Here is a 15070-nt window from a genome sequence, read left to right as displayed (position 1 = left end):
TAAGGGATGGTGACCTATTGGTACTAACCCTTCAGTCCTCCAGAGACTACATATCCATCTGCCCCACTGCTTCATGGTGGAGAAAGCACATTCCCCTGGCCCTGGATTTTGGCCTTAGCCCTGTGACTTACTCTGCCACTGGAGGTAAGTGGACAAGACGTAAGCAAGGTCTTGAAATGTACTTATGTGCTTGACCTTCCCACATGTGTCTCTGCTGATGTCATACAAAGGACAGACTCCAGCTAGCCAGCAGGTCCAAAGAGGATGAGAGACACACGAAGAGGACCAGAACCACACCTCTAGCCTGGAACAAAGCCCCGATAGGCCCAGCCTATATCAGCAGACCTGAACCACCCTAGATGTACAGGCTTATCATTGGATGCCCCTGGGAATTTTTTTTTTTTTTTTTTTTTTTTTTTTTTTTTTTTTTTTTTGTGGTGCTGGGGATTGAACCCAGGGCCTTGTGCTTGTGAGGCAAGCACTCTACCAACTGAGCTATCTCCCCAGACCCCTGGGAATTCTGTGGTAGTTCATTTTACTGCATCAGCAACTTTATGTAAGACCTAAGTCTTACATAAACTTTATGTAAGACAACATGCACAGAACTTGCTTACCTCTGTAGGGTAAAGAGATTTGTCTACCTTGCCCAGTCAGGGAACACTGCTTTTCCTCATTTCTTTCAGTCTACAGCAGCCTTACTAAATTTCAAAAAAAAAAAAAGGTACACAGAGATTTCTTCATAAGTAACATTACTACACATACATTTAACCTTCATGAGCACACTCTGTGAGGTGGGTACTATTATTCTCACCCTAGATATAAGAAACAAAGTATAGAGAGGTTAGAGAATTTTCCCAAAGCAAAACTTTTGGGATGCAAAAAAAATAAATAAATAAGTTTGACTACAAGTACCAAAACCCCAAAATACCAGTGGTGTAAATAAAATAGTAGTATACCTCCCTTCCCCTCCAGTTACCATTGGCATCAAATATCGATATGGCTACTCCATGATCATTGTGAAACTAATGCTATTACATTCATAAAACAAAAAGAGACAATTAGAAAAGGAAAGAAAAAAATTCTTGGAAATTTAAAATAGAATTTCCCTTCCTTTTGCCAGTCATCAGTAGATTGCTTCTACTCCTAGTCCAAGATGGATGCTTGAGCCTCAGCCATTATAGCTGGTTCCTGCAGGAGGGAGAAAGGGGAAAAGGAGGTCATGCCTCCTGCTTCATGATAACTCCTTCATTTGCACAGTTTTGCTTCTATCCTACTAACCAGAAGTTAGTCACAAGGTCTTATGACTTTATTCTAATAAAGGGTGTGTACTGGTAAGTACTGTGGACTCATTATTGAGAAGCAGGGGGAAATGAAGGCCTGCCCTCATATGGAGCAACAAAGATGCTAATGAAGTCATTTATTCTTTGAACCTACCTGGATTTCAATCCCAAGCCCCTGCTCACTCTGCAGAACCTCCTATCTCCTCCAGAGGGAGCCAAAGTCCTCTGCTTCCTCTGCCTTTAGACACACACACACACACACACACACACACACACACACACACACACACACACACACACACACACACACACACACACACACACACACACTCTTCAGGACTATGCTCCAGTCATGTGGGAGCAGAAGAAATCATACAGCTTGATGGTTAAGAGGCTCAGTCCTAGTCGGGCATTAGCACACATCTGTAATTGCAGCAATTCAGGAGAACGAGGCAGGAGGATCACCTGTTTGAGGTCAGCCTCAGCAACTTGGAGAAGCCATAAGCAATTCAGCAAGACTCCATCTCAAAATAAAAAATAAAAAGGGCTGGGATGGAGCTCAGTAGTAGAACTCTCCTGGGTCCATCCCCAATGCTGCAAAAAGAAAAGAAAAGAAGGATTGATTAATAAATGAATGGCAAATAGCTATTGAGGACGTACTAAGGGTTGTCTCCATTTATAATAAAATGAGTCGCAGGCAGGTAAAGTAACTTGAGAAGATTTACACAGCTATTAAGGGACAGAGAGATGGAATTTGAATGCCAAAGCCTGTTTCCTGAGATGTGCTCTGAATCAATCAACTATGCTGCACCTCTCATTGGTTGGTTGTGTGGTATTGGGATTGAACCTAGGGCCTCCCAAGCTCAACCCTGCTATCTTCTTTTTTTTTTTTTTTTTTTTTTTTTAAGGTAGGAATATATTTATTGTATTTCACCAAGATTTTTTGTGATTTTTCATAAAGTTTGGGTATGTGACAGCAAGATTTAATTGTTGGGAAAATCTGTCCCCTCACGGAACCAGATAAGAAATCCAGCGCTTCACAGGCTGGATGATTCTTCTCAGCTTCTCACAGTCCTCCTGCCTCCACACACTGCTCAGAATCAGACACCCCAGCTGAACCTCAGGAAGGGAACCTTGAGTTGCGTGAACCAGAAGATACTGGGGGAACTTAAACCCAAACTTTCTTTTTCAGGAGTAAGGTCTTTCTTTTTTTTAATTTTAAAATACAGTTTTTAGATGTTGCTAGACCTTTATTTTATTCATTTATTTACATGTGGTGCTGAGAATCAAACCCAGGGCCTCACACATGCTAGTCAAGTGCTCTACCACTGAGCCGCAACCCCAGCCCCAGGAGTAAGGTCTTTCTAATGAATAGATTTCATGCTTCGGATCATAAATAAAAGTTTATTTATCCCTCGGGTCACGTCCACTTGTGGATGGAGGTGGCACTGCAGTCCCGGTTGTCAGTATTTCTCCCATGGCTCAAGCTCATTGATGAAGGCTGTCTAGTCAGACTTCTAGAACAAAAAAGCTTCTCCATCAGTTTTTGAGAGCAAATAATCCTGGAAGTCATTTGCAAGAGAAGAAACAGTCCTTAGTCCCTCCTGCGTGGCATGGCATCAGACTTACCCACCGTAGTTTTCACATAACCATCGTTTCCGTCCTCACTCATTGTACTTGGACAGTTTTAACCTGGGGATGATGTTCATGGACTGTAGTTCCTGGAAGAGCAGCTTGCAGGCATACGGAATGCGGAGGGAAGACATGTGGCACGATGACTTGCAGTAATGGCACCAGTGGGAGTACCCCAGAAGTCCACACTGCCCACAGACATCAACCTCAAAGGCATCACTTGAAATCATCAGTCTCTCTAGCAGAAGCATACTGGCTCCATAGCCAATTAAACAGTCACGTTCCATTTCTCTAAGATGCAAGCCACCATCATGAGATTGCCCTTCAGTGGGCTGCCTAGTAAGGACGGCTCATGGTTCCCGGGCCCGGGCATGCATTTTATCCAGCACCATGTGTTTCAGTTTCTGATAGTACACAGGGCCAAAATAGATGTAGGCTTCTAAGGGTTCGCCTGTGATGCCAGATGTGACATAGTCCTTCCCTAAGTAGTTATAACCATGGCGAACGAGGTCCTCACACACGTCCTTCACTTTACTCCCTCCGAATGCAGTGCCATAGTGGAACCTGCCATCTAACACACCCACTTTGCCGGCCAGCAGCTCAATTAACATTCCCACCGTCATTCTCGATGGGAAGCCATGTGGGTTCATTATGATGTCCGGACAGATGCCAGAATCACAAAATGGCATGTCCTCCTGGGGGACGATCAAACCACAAACACCTTTTTGTCCATGACGACTGCTGAATTTGTCTCCGATCTCTGGTCGCCTTGTCTGTCTCAGCAGCATTTTAATCAGAAAGGCATCTTCAGCATTGGACGATATCATCACCTTCTCAATGTATGAATCTGTTGCCCCTTTGTAAGTTATGGGCACATCTTTGTACTGTGGTTGCTGTGGCACATTACTTCCTTCCAAAGGAATCTGAGTCACTGTGGGCATAGACTTGTTTACAAGCACTTGTTTGTTTTCTACTTTTTCACCTGGAGAACAAATACCATCTGCATCTAAAATTTCATGTCGCCAGATGGGCTTCCTTGTAGCAGCATCCAACATGGGTCCCATGACTTTATCAAAAGTCTGATTGGTGTACCGTTTCAATGTGCACTTAGCATTTTTATACACAAGGCAACGTCCAAAGCCTCTGTCCAAGGAGGCCTTGTTTAAAACAAGTGCATCTTCAATATCATAACCACTGTAACTCATCACAGCAACTGTTGCATTCTGTCCAGCAGGCAATTTCTCAAATTCTATCAACTCAATAGTTTTTGTTTTAACCATGGGCTTTTGTGGATATGCTAGCAGATACATGAGAGTATCAATTCTGTTTCTCTGGTTGTATCCAATGGTACCCATGGCTTGTTTCCCCATGGCACACTGATAGGTGTTTCTTGGGGACTGGTTATGATGAGGATAAGGGATCAGGCCAGCACAGATGCCAAGAAGAGTGAAGGGTTCAATCTCCAAGTGGGTGGTATCTTTATTAATTGTATGTTCATAGAGTGCAATGTTACATTCGTTTTCTTCATTCACATCTAAATATTCTACCAGACTCTCATGTAAGAAATCTTCAAAATTCCTGTACCCCTGAGCCAGCTCTTCCATGTGCTTGTTCGTGACTGCTGGCTTCTGTTTCTTAACAATTATGTAAGGTCTGCACAGCCTTCCTCCATCAGAGGATATATAAACACACCGATCTGTAAGATTTGTTGAGATGGAAACAAATTCATTGATATATCCTGCTCTTCGCATCAGTCGGAATGTATTCACTAGCTTTTTATGATCTCGAATGACACCCAACATGTTACCATTGAGAAAAACAAGAAACACATTTGGGTAAGAGAGCTCTTCTCCATATAGTAAATTCACATCTTCCACTCCCAGATTGCTGGCTAATTTAACAATGGGTCCATCTTCCATGTCGGTTGTGATATATGTCATAAGGGCCAAATTTTTAACCAAACCACAGGCCTCTCCTTCAGGAGTGTCCGAAGGACAGAGCATTCCCCACTGAGATGGCTGGAGGGAACGAGGACCACTCACTTTTCTGGTTTTTTCAAACTGGGAAGAGATTCTTGTCATCATGCCCAGTGCAGATATATATGATAAGCGAGACAGGACTTGGGTCACACCTTGGCGGTCCATTTTAAATCTCTTTAGAAACCAATTTCCGGTGGAAATGGCATTCACCATGCCATTGGTAATCTGGTCTTGGCGCATGTGTTTCACAACATCAAACTGGGCTGCTCTTTGTTTAGGAATCACCTGGTCTGCAATCTTCTTCATTTCAGAATTAAATTTTTTGAACAAATCTTCAAAAAGAAGAGATAAAAGCTGTCCTGCCAATTCCAACCGCTTGTTACCATAATAGTCTCTGTCGTCAACTTTATTATCACCTTGGGCCAGAATTACTCTTCGCACCATCACTGCAGTATAGATACATTTGGCTCGAAAATTGAATTCCTTAACTGGCACATGGGTCAGGATGGTAGAAGCCAGGAGCCCTCTTGCTTCTTCTATTTTGGTTTTCTTTGGTCCACCTCCCCACAGCCTTTGCCTTCTTACTTTATTTCCTATGTATTTTAATGCCTGCATCTGTGTGAAAATCTGAGCTTTCTGGCACTCCTCCAAACTGGGCCCAAATGCAGCCATCACGTGCTCCTCTGTTCCAATCATCTGCACAATTTCCTGGTCACTCTCAACACCCATGGCCTTAAATATGATGACAATGGGTATATCCTCGGACAAAGTGTTAAGCCTCAGGTAAAACCGCCCCTGCTCACAGCCATGTTGGTCCTACTTTTCTTCTCAGGGTGGAGCTGGTAACGGAAGCTCCCACGGCCCCTTTCCTATCCGCCTCCACAATGATTCTGTTCTTCGATAGCTGCTCTTGGATAAAATGACTTTTTCAACTCCTTTAACAATGAAGTAGCCACCTGGGTCTAATGGACATTCATTCAGTTTGGCAAATTCTGCTGGTGTTTTCCCTGTAAGAACACAATTTGAACTTCGAAGCATTATGAGCATCCTGCCAATGGGCAAGGCATTTAGGATGATCCTTTGGCTGCCCCGGGTGTACTCAATATCCACCGTAATGGGGGCAGAATAGGTCATGTCCCTCAAACGGCACTCATGAGGAGACACTGGTCTGGTTACATTGAAGCTTTCTTCAACATCAGGAAGCCCAACATAGATATTAAGATATTTTAAGTACCACATGGGGTCAGCATAACTTGTAACTTTTTCATTGGCTTTCATTATCTTCTTTATCTCTACATTAATGAAATAGTTAAATGAGTCTATATGCTGTTTCACAAGGCCTTTCACCTTTAAAAATGCTGGAAGCAGCCTCCATTTTTCCTCTACAGTCGGGATCGGCGCTGCCGGCTGCTCCGGGGTTAGGTTTCCAAACTCCTGCGCTAGCACCTCCATGCCGTTCACGACAAAGGAAGAAGCAGACAGAACTCTCACGCACGCCTTGACTGCCCCAGCAAGCTGCAGCACCGCTGTCTTCTTAATAAACTAAAAGAAGGTGGGCAAACCAGTCCTAGAGGAAATAAGAGAACTATATAGAGAAAAACACTCTGATGCTATTACATTCATAAAACAAAAAGACAGTTATGAAAGGAAGAAAAAAATTCTTGGAAATTTAAAATAGAATTGCTAGCATAAAAAACTTCATAGAGATGTGAACAAAAAAAAAAAAGAGAGAGATGTGAACATTTGTGGTTTGGATCTTCAAAATTAATTCACTCTTCTTCTACTAAAAAAAAGAAACCTGATTTCTCTCCTGTATGATTTCCCACCTTGATGGGTGGGATTGACTCCTGCCCGGTTTACAACACAAGAAGATCATGCTGCTCTGATAGTCCACTAGGAGGAGCCAGGGGACAAAGACAACACAGGGCAGAGGAAAGGTACATAGGGACCCTGGATTCTTAATAACATCATTGAGTCCCTGGATCAAGCCTTACCTGAAGCTAAAGAGTGAGTGCTTCACTTAATATCCACTGACTTAATCCCACAGAAGGACTCAAATTATCCTTTAGTTGTGTCCAGCCCTCAGATGAATCATCATCAAGATAAACTGCCAGACCTTGGTTACAAGATCCCCACCGAGTTTGCAACTGGGGAAAAACACCTAAATCACAGTATTAGACTAGGAGAGCAGAAGTTCATGAAAAGAAAGGGGAGGAGAAGTCTGGGGTGTAGCTCAGTGGTACAGTGTGTGCTCAGCACAGCCACGCCCTGGGTTCCATCCCCAGCACCAAAAAAAGGGGGGTCATGGGGGGGCAGGGGTAGGAATGCTGGATAAACCCAACAACAGCTCCATCATCTCACTTCACTCACAAAGGACCTGGCATGAGAAGGTGCACATGGCAAATAGGCTTTCTGGTGACAAAATGGAGATGACATCTGTTTCTTCTCTCAGGGGGAAAAAAAAAAAGAAGAAGAAGAAAGAAAAGCAATTAGAAAACCAGAGACAACAAAAGTCTATTCCAGGAACCAAATATGAAGCAACACGTGTGAGGCATGATTTTGAGCAATTAGTGTAGTATAAGAAGAGAGAATGTGATCGACCTTGACTTTGGAACAGCAACTATTCTCCTCCCAGCAGCACTGGGTGGAGGAAAGGGAATTAGATTTCCTTCTCAAAGGAGCTCTCTCATTACTTGGTGCTGCAGTAAATAATGGTTATATAATCAGGGCATTGGTTGGCTTTCAACTTTCCAAACCAACCTGAAGACAGAGCGTGGAGGATTTCATTATGATTCCAGAACAGGATGTCATTGTTATAAATGTTGACCATGGCGATGTAAAGAGAAAACCAACCGAAATTAGAAGGTGGGGAGAGGGGTGTCGGGTGGCATGGGGAGCTCTTTTTTCTTACCTAGCAATCGAGCTCAAGAAATCTTGTCTGAAGGGCTTGGGTAGAGCACCTGCCTAGCATGTGCAGGGCCCTGAGTTCAATCCCCAAAGCTGCAAAAACAAATAAATAAGGAACTTCCGTTTGAAGTTGATGAACCAGGAACTAAATTTTAAATTTTACAGATTGTTTAGAACTGTATGTAACACCAACATAGAACTGCAATAATACAGCAAACGAAACTGAGACAGCAGACCTGGGGGGAGATGAGAGATAATGTGATTTAAATCCCTTGCTCAGCCAGGTACACTGGAACACATTGACCTGTAGTTCTTGCTCCTCAGGAGGCTGAGGAAGGAGGATCACTTGAATCTAGGAATTGGAGGCCAGCCTGGGCAACACAAGACCCCATCTCTTAATTAAATAAATTTCTTGCTTAAATAATGAGGTATCCGCGGGTAATCTCTCAAGTTACTAAATCAAGAAACAGAGGGAAAGCATATTTAAAACCATGATGTTAAAATTCCAGAAAATCTAAAAAAGGACAAAGTTCTGAGGAGTGAGGCTGGAAGTAGGAAATTTTGCTTTTCACTTCATCCTGTTTTGTAATGGCTGCATATCTTTACCTCCATGTCCCACATCACACCATCAGCCCTCCCTCCATCCACAGGGCTCTACCCCTTGTGTTTACATGAAAAACTGAAGGCTGGGCATGATGGTGCATGCCTGAAATCCCAGTAACTCAGGAGGCTGAGGCAGGAGGATCGCAAGTGACAGGACTTCCTTGGCAACTTAGTAACGAGGCTGTTTCAAAATAGAAAATAAAAAGGGGTCAGGGGGTTGGGGTTGTGGCTCAGTGGTACAGCGCTTGCCTAGCATGTGCGAGGCACTGGGTTTGATTCTCAGCACCACATATAACAACTGAATAAAATAAAGGTCCATCAATATCTTAAAAAAAATTTTTTTTAAAGGGCTAAGGATGTAGCTCAATGGTGAAGCACCCCTGGGTTCAATCCCTGATCTTAAAAAAAAAAAAAAAAATTGACACTCAGGATTCATTCCCACTCCTTTTAGTTTGTCTTCCTGTGTTGCACAGGCTGGAAAACTAGATTTCTATTTCCCAGACTCTCTCCAGCTGCCTAATGCCATCACGCCATCCAGTCATAACTAATTTCCCACATCACTAAACTAGTCAAATAAGAGTCTCCTGGAAATTTGGGAGGCTAAGAGATTGTATTTGGGACAGTATTTGGCATCTTTGAGTAGCTGGAATCAGGCAAATAGATTCAGGAGATGTGGAATGATTCTATTCACAGAGAAGAACAAATAAATTAAAAATGCAATCTGTGAAGAAAATGAACAGAGGAGTCACAGGTGGGGGGCACATTTGCAAAACACAATTCTGACAAAGAACCGTCATCCAAAATAGACAAAGTACTCTTAAAACACAAAAACAAATCAAACAACCCTATTAAAACTGGACAAAAGCCAGGCTTAGTGGCACATGCCTGTAATTCCAGCAACTCAGGAGGCTGAGGCAGGAGTAACTCAAGTTCAAGGCCTGCCTGGGCATTTTAGTGAGACCCTACTTCAAAATAAAAATCTAAAAATGGCTGTGGGTGTAGCTCAGTGGTAAAGCACCCCTGGGTTCAATCCCCAGTACTTGATAGTAATAGCAATAATTTTTAAACTGTGCAAAATATGTGAACATATACCTCACCAATGAAGAGATACGCGTTGTAGGTAAACATTAAAAAAGATGCTCAATATCATATGTCATTAGAGAATTGCACATGAAAATGAGATGCCACTAAACCTAAAATCCACAACACTGAAACCACCGAAGACTGATAAGCATGTGACACAGAACCTTCATGGATGACTGGTGAAAAGGTAAAATAGAATGGTCACTTTTGAAGACAGTTTGTTTCTTACAAAACTAAACATAGTTTTATCATTGAACCTAGTGATTGCACTCTTAGATATTTATCAAACTGAGCTGAAAGCGTCCACACAAAACACTGCAGAGGAATGTTTACAGAAACTTTATCCATAATTACTAGAACCCTGGAGACTACCAAGATATCCTCCAGTGAGTGAATAGATAAAATGGAACATCGACACCACAGAGTAGTAGTCGGCAGTGAGAGAGTTGTCCAAAAAAGACATGGAGAATCTCAAATGTGTATCATTAAGTGAAAGAAGCCAGTCAAACAGGTATATGCTAAATGATTCCAACTATTTGACATTCTGGAAAAGGCAAAACTACAGAGACAGTAAAAAAAAAGCAGTAGGTCCCAAGAGTTCTGGGGACAGGAAAGGTGGAGCACAGGAAATTTTTTAGAGCGGTGAAACTATTCTATATGATACTGTAGTGGTGGTTACATGGTATTATGTATTTGTCAAAACCCACAGAAAGTACGACACAGAGTTAACCCTTGTTAACTCTGGTATAGTGGCATGTGCCTGTAGTCCTAGCTTCTAGGGAGACTTAGGCAAGAGAATTCTTTGCGCCCAGGAATTCAAGGCCAACCTGGGCAACATAGTGAGATCCTGTCACAAAAAGAGAGGGGAAAGGAAATGGGCAGATACTTCACAGGAGAAGATATACAGGTGATCAATGAATATATGAAAATTCTCATCATCTCTAGTAATTAGAGAAATGCAAATTAAAACCACCCTAAGATTTCATCTAACTCCAATTAGAATGGCTATTATCAAGAACACAAGCAAATAATAAGTGTTGGCGTGGATGTGGGGAAAAAGGCACACTCATACATTGCTGGTGGAGTTGCAAATTGGTGCAGTCACTCTGGAAAGCAGTATGGAGACTCCTCAGAAAGCTTGGAATGGACCCACCATTTGACCCAGCTATCCCACTCCTCAGTTTATACCCAAAGGACTTAAAATCAGCACACTACAGGAATGCAGCCACATCAATGTTCATAGCTGCTCAATTCACAATAGCTAGATTGTGGAACCAAACTAGATGCCCCTCAGTTGATGAATGGATAAAGAAACTGTGGTATATATACACAATGGAATATTACTTAGTCATAAAGAAGAATAAAATTATGGCATCTGCTAGTAAATGGATGAAGTTGAAAAATATCATGCTAAGTGAAATAGGCCAAGCCCAAAAAACCAAAAGCCAAATGTTTTCTCTGATAAGTGCATGACAATATATAACGAGGGGGTGTGATGGGGGGAAGAGAAGAATGAAGTAATTTTGGAAGGTGTAGAGAAAAATGGAGTAGAAGAGGATAGAGGACAGAAAGATAGAATGAAACAGACAGTATTACCCCATGTATATGTATGATTACATGAATGGTGTGAATTATATTGTGTACAACCACAGAAATGAAAAGTTGTACCCCATTTGTGTACAGTAAATCAAAATGCAGTCTGAAAAAAATAAAAAATATTTTAATAATGAAAAAGAGGGGGGAGGGGAGAAACTTCATTAATGAAAGCTATAGACTTCAGTTAATAATGTATCAATATTGGTTCACTAATTTTAACAAATGTATTATATCAATCCAAGATGTTAAGAGTAGGGGAAACTTTGTGTGAGGGAAGAGATGCATGGGAACTGTACATACTATCACTTAATAATTTTGTAAATCTAAAACTGTTTTTAAAAATAAAATCTAGGAGCCTGATGTGGTGGTTCACACCTGTAATCCCAGCAACTTGGGAGGCCGAGGCAGGAGGATCTCAAGTTTGAGGTCAGCCTCAACAACTTTGCAAGGCCCTAAGCAACTTTGTGAGATCCTTTCTCAAAATAAATGAAAAGGATTGGGGATGTGGCTCAGTGGTAAAATGCCCCTGGGTTCAGTCCTATACTAAAACAAAAAACAAACTTATACAACCTATTCCATACACTTCTTGTCCTCCCCCCACCACCCCCTCCATTCAATTCCACATTATAAAAACCAAAAAATATTCTAAGAAGACAGAAACTTCTTTTTTTTTTTTTTTTTTCTTTTAAACTGGGGACTGAACCCGGGGTACTTTACCTCTGAGTTCATCCCCACCTCTCACTAAGTTACACAAGCTGGCCTCTAACTTGCAATCCTCCTGCCTCAGCCTCCCCAGTAGCTGGGATTCGAGGTGTGCACCACCCCGCCAGCTGGCAGAAGCCTCCTTGTGTGATATTGGAAGGTGGTGGATGAAACTGAGTGGACAAAGGCTCTTTCGTGGGTAAGAGGAGACAGTGCAATGGCAGAGGGGAGCAGGCCGGCCTCCTGAGCAGCCCTCATCTTTTCTCTTTCATACCACACACTGCCTGAGTGAGCTCATCTATCCTTATGTCTTCAATTTCCACCTCCTTGAGAATGGCTGCCAAATTTCTACCCACAACCCAAAACTCCACTTTGAGCTCCAGTTCCATGGACCAACTGCCTAGTCAACATTTCCCTGTGGTGTTGAATTAGATAGGATTACATTCCACTGTGAGTAATAGAGACCAAAATGCAGTGTCCTAAACAAAAGAGTTTCTCTTACATTTAAAAGTCTGGAACTACCCAGTCTGGGGCTAGCATGGGGACACTGCTCCAGGGCTCAGTCTCCTTGAAGGTCACTGCTTTTCTGTTGTTCAGGTTTGTCCTTTAAACTCATGGTCCAAAGTGGGGGTGAAAGCTCCAGTCATCCCATTGACAATCCAGGCTACAGGATGGAGCAGAGCAGGAACAAGGATCAATGGGCACCCAACCAGTTGTTTCAAGGAAAAATTCTGGAAAAGGCCACAAAACAGTTCTGCTTACATATCATTAGCTTAATCATGTGGCCACAGTTTGCAGCAAGGGAAGCTGGGAGATATATTCTTTGTGCTGAGTGAGAGTAGGGATGAGGATGCAGCTCAGGAGTAGAGCTCTTGTCCAGCATGTGCAAAGCCCTGGGTTTGACCCCTACACAGCTAGAAAAGAGAAAGAAAAGAAAAACCGAGAGTTGATATTGGGGTAGGGAGCAACCAACATTGACCAGTCCGCAGCCCTGCAATCTCCTCAGGGGAAATCTCATCTTCTCCAGTTTCCTTTTCCCTTCATCTTGCTCTTTTTTATACTGCCCCCACCCCTGACCTCAGAGAAGAGCAATTCTGTGGGGCAGGGGCTGGCAAGAGGAAGGTCTCACCCAAACTAAGTTGAAGGATTGGGCAATGAAGCCCAACTCCTAGGGTCACAAATGGAAAGAGAAGACCCCCCCCCAACAGAAGACACTCAAGTGGAACAAGTGGGATTGGGGGTTCTGTGCGAAGACCAGAATGCCCGTGGGGTAGGAAATGGGTAGGTCTGTAATCAAAAGCAGCAGGGACAAGAGCCCAGCTCTTCATCAGGCTGGTTGCCAACTACGTCGACTCCATTCTGCCTCCGGCTGGCACCGCCCGCCATGCCTCTGCACTGCCTCTTCCCCTTGGAATACCCTTTCTACTTCATGTGGCTCTCAGTCACCCTGTGGGGCTCAGATCAGAGACCACCTCCTCCAAGAAGCCTTTTCAGTGTCCCTGTGGCAAGCTCTAATGCAGCATTGAGAGAAGGACTTGCAAGTGAGAGGGGTCAGTACAGAGTTTTGGAGGAAAGTCCATTCCTGGTCCTTTGGGTGCCATTTGGGGCAGGGCAAGGGGAGGCTCAGCTGGAAGATGGGACCCCAAGTCTATCTTTTTATGAAGAAGGAGGCACCAGCTGCCAACAGCAAGAGTCACCAAGGTTTAGCCTGGAGCTCCCAGCCACCAACCTACCACGAGCAATGGAGGAGGGGTTGGGTCTCCCACAGGCCCATTTCCAGTGAGGAAAATGATGCTGTCCGAGGTCTGAGGCTGTGGGCCAGGGAGAGGAAGTTCATCTGGGTGGGGGCAGGCAGAGTAATTCCTGGAAGGAAGCTCACACCTCAGGAATCTGGGAGAGGAACATTCTAGAGGTCTCTGTCCCAAGAGCTGCTCACCTCCCCATCTCCAGGACCAAGCAGGCAGAGCTGGGCAACCAAAGGGAGCGTATCACCTGAGCTGGGGTGCTGAGGTACCAAGTCCCATCTCCAGGCCCCTTCAACTGTGGCACACAAGAGCACAGGCCGGGAGGTGGCCTGTTGAATAAGGTTGGGCAATTTCCCATTCTCTCTCAGCTTTCTCATCCGAGAGAAGCAGTGAGGCCTTCTTTCTATGAGTGTGCTGAGGGTAACTGAGGCTGCAGAGGAAGGTCCCCAGCTTGGCACCTGCCCACCATGTGATTCATTTAACTGTGAAAAAGCCTTGTCTGCTCTTCGCACACGCATGTGTGTGTGTGTGTGCGTGTGTGTGTGTGTGTGCCCCAAGTTCTGGGACACAGGCAGGAGGTGGAGGGGAGACTTTGAAGTCCCCTCCACAGCCCCCCAGCATCAACAGGCTTAGGTGGCAGGATGGCACATCCTAAAAACTTTACCCTCTGCCCTAAAGCCACCTACTGCTCTCCATGTCCTGAGTACCAGGAAAGGGGAGTCTACACCTTCCTGCCTTCCAAATCCAGTCTCCTTGGATCCCCACCTGGCACTTCTTAGGGTTGGGGACTTTCTAAGCAAACACAGCACCCACAATAGGGTTCAAGGAGCCAGTTTCTCCCAAAGGCCTGAGAAGGGAAGGATGCTGACCAGCAGATCAAAGCTGGGGGCTGGCCAAGGTGGAGCAAAGGTTCAGAAGGTCAGAAGGGAAGCTGTGCCACAAGGGCAGGACAGACACTGATGGTTAGGGCTGGGAAAGGGAGTTTGAGAGGTCAGCCAAGGACAGTCCAAGCACTGAATCATTCGGCTCTTCTCTTGTAGGTCCTGGGCAGCCATGGAAAGTGTTGGAGTGGAAATGATGGGCCAGATTTCACCTTCGAAAATCTCCAGTTACACACTAGAGATGGCCTGAAGGGGCAGGGCTGGGGGCTAGGGCATCCCCCGGGAGGGGAAGGCCCCAGGCAGAGGACCAGAGAAGGGAGGTTCTGCCTGGCAAGAGGCCGTGGCTGGGGAGGACACACTCGGGCTGATCTTTGTTTGTGCTTTCCCCACCCGGATAGAGGGAGGAAACTCGGTGAGGTCAGTGGGTGGGCCCACAGTGGCACTGGAAAGGAGCAGGAGGGAGACTTGAGACCACAGAGAGGCGAAGGGCAGAGATTCTGCAGAACCCTCTGGGGCCCAACTTTATGTGGTAATTGAACTTCCTCTAACATGGATCAAGGATTCACTGGGATCATTTGCTGTCCTTCTCTTGTCGGATTGGAGGATGCCCAAGGGTGGAGCCTGTGACTCCTGAATCAGACTGAAGGGGGCCTGATGTTGCG

The 15070-nt window shown here is 44.4% G+C and overlaps 1 protein-coding gene across 1 annotated transcript; it reads right to left on the bottom strand.

Annotated features, from left to right (window-relative positions):
- Positions 1 to 2209: 2209 nt before the first annotated feature.
- Positions 2210 to 6414, bottom strand: LOC306655235 (DNA-directed RNA polymerase III subunit RPC2-like). The gene is given in 5 exon segments (XM_079129635.1): positions 2210 to 3262; positions 3266 to 5691; positions 5694 to 5723; positions 5726 to 5809; positions 5812 to 6414. Coding segments are annotated over 5 exon segments (3390 nt in total). The 5' UTR covers positions 6344 to 6414; the 3' UTR covers positions 2210 to 2944.
- Positions 6415 to 15070: the final 8656 nt, after the last annotated feature.

The sequence above is a fragment of the Sciurus vulgaris genome, assembly GCF_902686455.1.
Source record: "Sciurus vulgaris genome assembly, chromosome: 2".
In the NCBI taxonomy this organism is placed as follows: domain Eukaryota; kingdom Metazoa; phylum Chordata; class Mammalia; order Rodentia; family Sciuridae; genus Sciurus; species Sciurus vulgaris.
Note: the sequence above shows the minus strand (reverse complement) of the source record. Positions and strands in the feature narration are given on the sequence as shown.